A 6,323-nucleotide genomic window follows, 5' to 3' on the forward strand; every position below is an offset into this window, starting at 1 on the left:
TTGAGTAATTATGCAATTTCCCTGAACAGAGGGTTATCAAGCTTCCACTTAACTGCATAATGAGCTAAGAAAGGACTCTAATGGACAAGCAAATGGCTAAATGGCACACTCACTGGTAAGACATGCTAAATGTATTTGCTGGATGATGCTTTCACAGTTTGTTCCTTTCTGGCCTGCAGCAGTTACGTCAAAAAAGCAGTTTTCTGCTGACCTGGGCCTACACTGCTGTGAGCTACTGCAAGCTGCTGCTGCAAGGTGACCCTAATAGTTCTTAAACCTCCCACGCAACGAGACAGATTAAATTTAGAGATTCCATCTGAAATTTGAGCACTTTATATTAGCAGGTTCTGGGGAAGGAGGAAAAAAAGCAGCCCATTTCTGCAGCATTTGAATCATTAAGTCCATTTATTCTAATAATTCAGGCTATTTTACAAAAAAAAAAAAAAAAACACCCCTATAATGCTTAAAATGAAATCATACTAGCCTTGCACAATGTGGCTCTGTGCCTCAATTTTGTAACAGTGTCAAGAGAGCAAAAAGAAGTAGTAGCAAATTCAAGCAAAATAAGAAAACAGGGCAGAACATTCAGTATTTCACTTTCCAGCAAAAACCACAAGCCTGTTTTTCAAAAGTACATCAGTTACATCAAGGTTCAGGAGATAATTAACTTCCATTTCAGCTCAATTTTTAACACTGAGAGAAAATCAGTGGCCACAACCCTGCAGTTAAGCATATAACATTGACTAAAATCTGATTTAACATTCATACTATAGTAGAATATACAGCTCTCAATCAGTAAAAATATCATACTGTGAATATTCGACACCTGATTTACCAGAAATGAAAAGCTTACAACATAAATATATTTATATATATATTATACCACATCACACAGTAACAAACACAAAATATTAAAAACGTTCTAAGGATGAATAGCAATCAGAAAAGTAGTTTTGGATCTGTGGTCGGCCAGCGTCTGAGTCTGTAAAGGGCTGTAAAGAGATGCAATTGTGGTAATAGTTTCCACATCTTCAAAAAGAGTTAAAATCCCTCGTATCAAAAGTTTAAGTAATTCCAGCAGTACAGAATGAACACAAGAGCATTTTTCTGTTTTGTTTTTTGCAAACCACAGGTCCAAAAAAGATACATGTACGGTAATTATTATATTGGAAGAAAAAAGATAACAAACAGCAAAAAAAAAAAAAAAAAAAAAAAAATAGCAATAAACATTACATTCATTCTGCAAGTGGGCCCAGAGATCTTTGGGAAACATAGTTGTTGTTATTTTCATTCATAGAAAACACAAAAGGTGCAGTCCCACAGCAGTGCATGACTAGTGTGGGTTTTTTCCTGTTCAGACAAAGATGCTTCAGGATGAGGTCTATGATGGCCATGAGTTAACCTGTTCATATATCATTACCATCGGTATAGGAACTGCCAATGCACACATACTGGATAAGGCATATTGAAAGCAATCTACAGTATAGGTCAGCTGGATGATCAGTTATAACTCAAGCTATATACATAGGACCATGAATACACGTTTAAGGCCTATGAGACCGTTTTGTTCTGCAAAGCATTTTGCTATCAACTAGCAGAGCTGAATATCGTTTGGTATATGTGCACAAGCAAGCAGTAGATAAATACCTTAGTCATGTGGAATGCTTAAATAGAGTTAGTCAACATTCAGTGATAAGGTCGGTTGCTCAGCGGTAACACTGAAGATGCCGTTTCCTTTGCTTGAAGGGGTACTCCAGTGATTCTGTAAGGTAACAAAGTTGAGGAGCTTTCTTGATAGACCTCTTTGTCTTCCAAATCAGATTTTTGAATAATCTCTCCATTTTGCATCAGTTTTCACAGTCCTAGTGGTTTTCTATTTACAAGCGAGCTGAAATTTATGTGTAAAATTCATGGAGTACCCCCTTTATATTGTGCTGAAAAGAAACTTAGACAAACAGACCATTTAAGCCTTTAAAATGAAAGTTAGAAAATACCCCAACTATTTCTCTCACTGCTTTCAATCCTATAAAATTTAAGCTTATGCTTTAGTTGTCACATCTACTTTAACATGCATCTTGTTTTTTTTGCTTGTTTTTTTTCCTCACATTGACTGCATGATTCTGAAACTGAACGCTTTACGAGTTTCTTTTGAAATTCCTTACTTTACAGAGTCACAGACTCTGTGATGCATCATCTCTGAAACATTTACAACAGGAATGCCTAAACTCACGGGATTTTGTAGAAACCTACAGAAAGCAATGACACCGTCACATGACGAGCCCTGCTCCTTTGTTCTTCAGAGAGGTCGTTTATAATAGGAGAGCAAACAAAGCACCATCAGGGATTGTGAAAACCCTTTTTTGATTCTTTTGAAAAGTAGCACACGTAGATGGAAACCAGCACGAACTCACAGCTCTATACATGCTTTTTTTCAACATATGCTGCACTGAAATTGAGTGCTTGCTTCTTTGCTATAACCTTCAAATGCCGGAAATAGATGTCCCCGGAGTACTGGCTGTGAATTCTGGACACTCAGACCTAGCTGAAGCAAGGGATTGGTGGATCAGGTGAATACAAGAGATACTTTGTCATTGTTAATCCAAAGACAAAAGAAATGGGTGGAATGAAATGAAGAACTGGGGCAAAAAAATGAGAGCAATCTATATGTAAAAATTAGGTCACCTTCTGCACATGGGACAATGCTTTGCAGTGCATTAAGGATTACAATGTAATTACAGGTTGATCGCTTAATATAACGAGACAAATATATATATTCTGGATGTTCATACACATCTCACAAATAAACCCTGAATGTGAACTACTTATCTAACTTAAGAGTGCAATCACAGGGGGAGCCGCTGCAACTCTTACAGTCACATGCAGCACCAAGACACAATCAGCAAATGGTGATGCTCTAGTTTTCTAAATGATAGATGCATGGGTGTAGCCCCAAATCATAAACCGTGTTAGCCACAAGCTTTTATCAATAGTATTTCTTCCTACGCAGGCAGTTCTAGTAGATTTTTAAATAAGTAGAATTATTAGCGCCTAAATCCTTCAGTAGATCTCTAAAGCCAAATCATAGTGTTGTAGTTACAGCTCTCTGCTGGATACATTCTGTATGTTTGCGCAAGAGGATTTAGGATAGAGAGACAACTGGTTGCTAGGTGACTGGATAAAAAGAGGCCACAGGTGGAACTCTTCCAGCCCGAATTTCTTTCCTGCTGTCTTTCCTTGTTTATGCTGCCAGAAGCAGATGCTGTGGTAGTGGACGAGTGGTCTCAGAGAAGCCAAGGCACGTTTACTTTGTAGGTAAAAGCCATCTAAGTTCTAGATTTGTTCCTTTTCTATTTTTCTGGTTCTTACATCTCCTGTTCCTGCATACTTGGTTTTACATAACACTGCAGCAATCTTTAGCTTGCTCTTTCACTGCCCTTCACTTCCCTCACAACGAGGCCGAAAACGCAGATGCTTTCATCCTTTCTTCATCTTTTTTTTTTCTTAAATCAATTCACAGAGTTGTTTCTTTTCCATTTTGTGAATGGGTAAATATTACATAATTCTCATAGCCGTATAACTTAAGCCATATACACGGAAGCTCTCGGTACCTCACAGTCTAAACCTCTCCTTGCACATCACCTGAAATATGACTCATCCATGCACCACAGATAGATTCTATCTGAATCTCTCCTGTGCAACTCCAGCCTCACAACAAACTGCAAGCGGAAAAAATAGAGAACTAATGACATCCTGTACACATTGCACTGGTACTGGCTTGATTAGTTTCCTAATCAAAAAAATTCCTCAGTAATACACTGAAAGGAAAGCTCTTTACTAGCAACTGTGATTATTGTAGGCACTCTAAAGCCCCCCGAGGACCAGCCTCAGGAAACAAGAAAAGAAAAGGTGGAAACTAGAGAGCAGCCGTGTCAATGAGTGATAGCTAAAGAACGGAAGTCTGTCTTCCCAGTTATTTAAAGCACATTTCTAAAGTTATGGATGAAATGTTAGCTATTTTAGCTTCATAGACCAGGGGAGGCACGTGCGAAGTCCAAGCATAGAGGAAAAAACGATGGTAGGCCGATGCTTCTTGAACTTCAGGCCTTTCTTGAGCCGTTGGCTGTTCTCCGCCACGTACAGCTCCCCCTGCTGGGCTGCACTTGATATCCGCGACACCAGTTCCCCGTGAAGCACCACCTCCTGCTCGGAGCGCACAAACACTTCCCTGAGCTCTTCCAGTCGCTTTTCCATCTCTCTGATGACACGTTGGCGCTCCTCTACCTCCAGGAGGCGTCGCCGAGCTGCCTCGAACTCCATGCTGGAGCTGGGGGTGACAAGTTTGGAGGAGGGGGCCGTGGCAGAGGTGGACGGGGGTTCCGAACCTGCTAGCAGAGCCCCTGTCACCCTCCGGAAGTCTCCCATGGAAATGGAGCGCCTGGTGGCTGGAGATGCAAGAGCCAGGAGAGCTGAGGCAGATCCAGAAGGTGGCATGGCTAACGGAGGAAGAGGGGGGGAAGATGATGATGATGACGATGGAGAATCCGGTGGCTCAAGATCAGGCTCTGAATCCGGGCTTTTAATGGCTTCCGTCATGTACTCAGTTGTGTCTTCATTGTGGGTTTCTGTGTTCTTTTGTCGTCTCTTCATAGCCAGTTTTTGACTCTTCCTGTGCTGCTGCTGTCCTTTTTGTCACTGTTGATGTTTTCTCCCAGTTTTCCTGTGTCAGTTGAGAGAGCAGCCGAGCAGGGAGTGCAGAGGTGTGCTGTGATGCAGCCTGGGAACGGCTCCATTCATTAATAAGAGATCTGAGCCAGGCTTGTGCCGTCTCTGCGTCTGAGTGGTTGTGCGGCATTTCATTGGCTGCTGAACTCATGAGCATGTCAGCTGATGATTGGGCAGCCTCCCGCTCTACTGCTGATGTTGGCAGGCTGTCTCGTCCGCTGCTTGACTATTTTGCTTCGTCGTCGTCATCATCATCTGGAGCACAGCTTTGATCAGCTCTGCTCACTCAAGCGAGAGATGCAGTAGTATCAGGTCGCTCTCTTTTTTTCTGCACTCTTTCACTTGCTTCCTATTCTCCCAGCCTCTCTGCTGCCATCCCTCTTACAAGCTGGTCTCTCCATTTTCCTTTTTTTCCTTTCTTGCTCGGATGGTTACCCCTAGCAACACCGCCTTGACATAAAATAGCAAAAACAGGGGGGTGGGGGTTATGTTTCAATTTCTCCCTTCTTTTATTGCCTGCTGCTCAGTATCACTTCTCCCTCACACCCTGACGCTTGTTTTACTCATATGTGAATGTGCAGTCTTTCCAGCAAATTGCATAACTTTGTCTGTTAAATTGCTTCACCTTCATGTCTGTAAAAGATGAATTTGAGAACAAACACTTTTGTGAATTTTACCACTTATAGGTCTCCTTCAAAGATTTAATGCAGTAATTGACAGAAAACACAATGAATCACTATGATACAGCACTGAAAAGTAGTTGCTTCCTTTCTAATTTCTTCGTTTTTTGCACATTGGTTGCACGTGGATGTTTTAGATCATCAAACACATTTTAATATAATACAAAGATAACCCCAGTAAACCTCTGAGTTCAATTTCAGTGGCCGCACCCAGGCCTGATTAGTGCCAGAACTGTTGAACCAAGAAATCATGCCAGAGTCATTAACATCCATCAGTCTGAAAAGGGTTACAAAGCCATTCGTTAGGCTTTGGAGCGCCAATGAACCACAAGGAGAGTCATTATCCACAAATGGAAAAAAAAACTTGGAACAGAGTGACCAGCCTACCAAAAATATTCTGTGACCATCAACTACATCCAACAGTATCATCATGGAGATCACAAAAGAACTCTTCATTCTTTTGAACTGGAAATTATTTTTAACATTTTTATTGTGTTTATTTCTTAACTTAAATTTGTCATATCGGTCGCTTTTATCATTGTTGAGGACTTTGTAACTTTTTTTAAAGGTGCTTTATAAACACAAAGGTAAAAAAATTTAACTAGGAAAACAAAGAGAACTGAAAGCCAGCATCTAACATTCAGAGTGCCAGTGTCTTCTTATTTTTTTGTATTTAAGATAAGATAAGATAAGATAACCTTTATTAGTCCCACACGTGGGAAATTTGTTTTGTCACAGCAGGAAGTGGACAGTGCAAAAGTTATGAGGCAAAAATTAGAATACAATAAGAATAAATACAGTACACAACTGTACAGAATAGAATAAAATACTATATACAGTAGAATACAATAAAATAAATATACAATAAGATAAAAAATAGAATACAAATACAAATACTATATACAACTGAGTAAAAATACA

The 6,323-nt window shown here is 40.2% G+C and overlaps 1 protein-coding gene across 1 annotated transcript; it reads right to left on the bottom strand.

The window, feature by feature from the left end:
* Window positions 1-1,173: 1,173 nt before the first annotated feature.
* Window positions 1,174-6,094, bottom strand: LOC308389765 (uncharacterized protein). The gene has a single exon (XM_080871293.1). The coding sequence runs from the start codon at window positions 4,645-4,647 to the stop codon at window positions 4,012-4,014; it is 636 nt and encodes a 211-aa protein (XP_080727419.1). The 5' UTR covers window positions 4,648-6,094; the 3' UTR covers window positions 1,174-4,011.
* Window positions 6,095-6,323: the final 229 nt, after the last annotated feature.

The sequence above is a fragment of the Rhamphochromis sp. 'chilingali' genome (assembly GCF_963969265.1).
Source record: "Rhamphochromis sp. 'chilingali' genome assembly, chromosome: 21".
NCBI lineage: Eukaryota > Metazoa > Chordata > Actinopteri > Cichliformes > Cichlidae > Rhamphochromis > Rhamphochromis sp. 'chilingali'.

Coding starts and splice junctions, on each gene's coding strand:
- LOC308389765 (XM_080871293.1), bottom strand. CDS start 4,647: ATGAAGAGACGACAAAAGAACACAGAAACCCACAATGAAGACACAACT.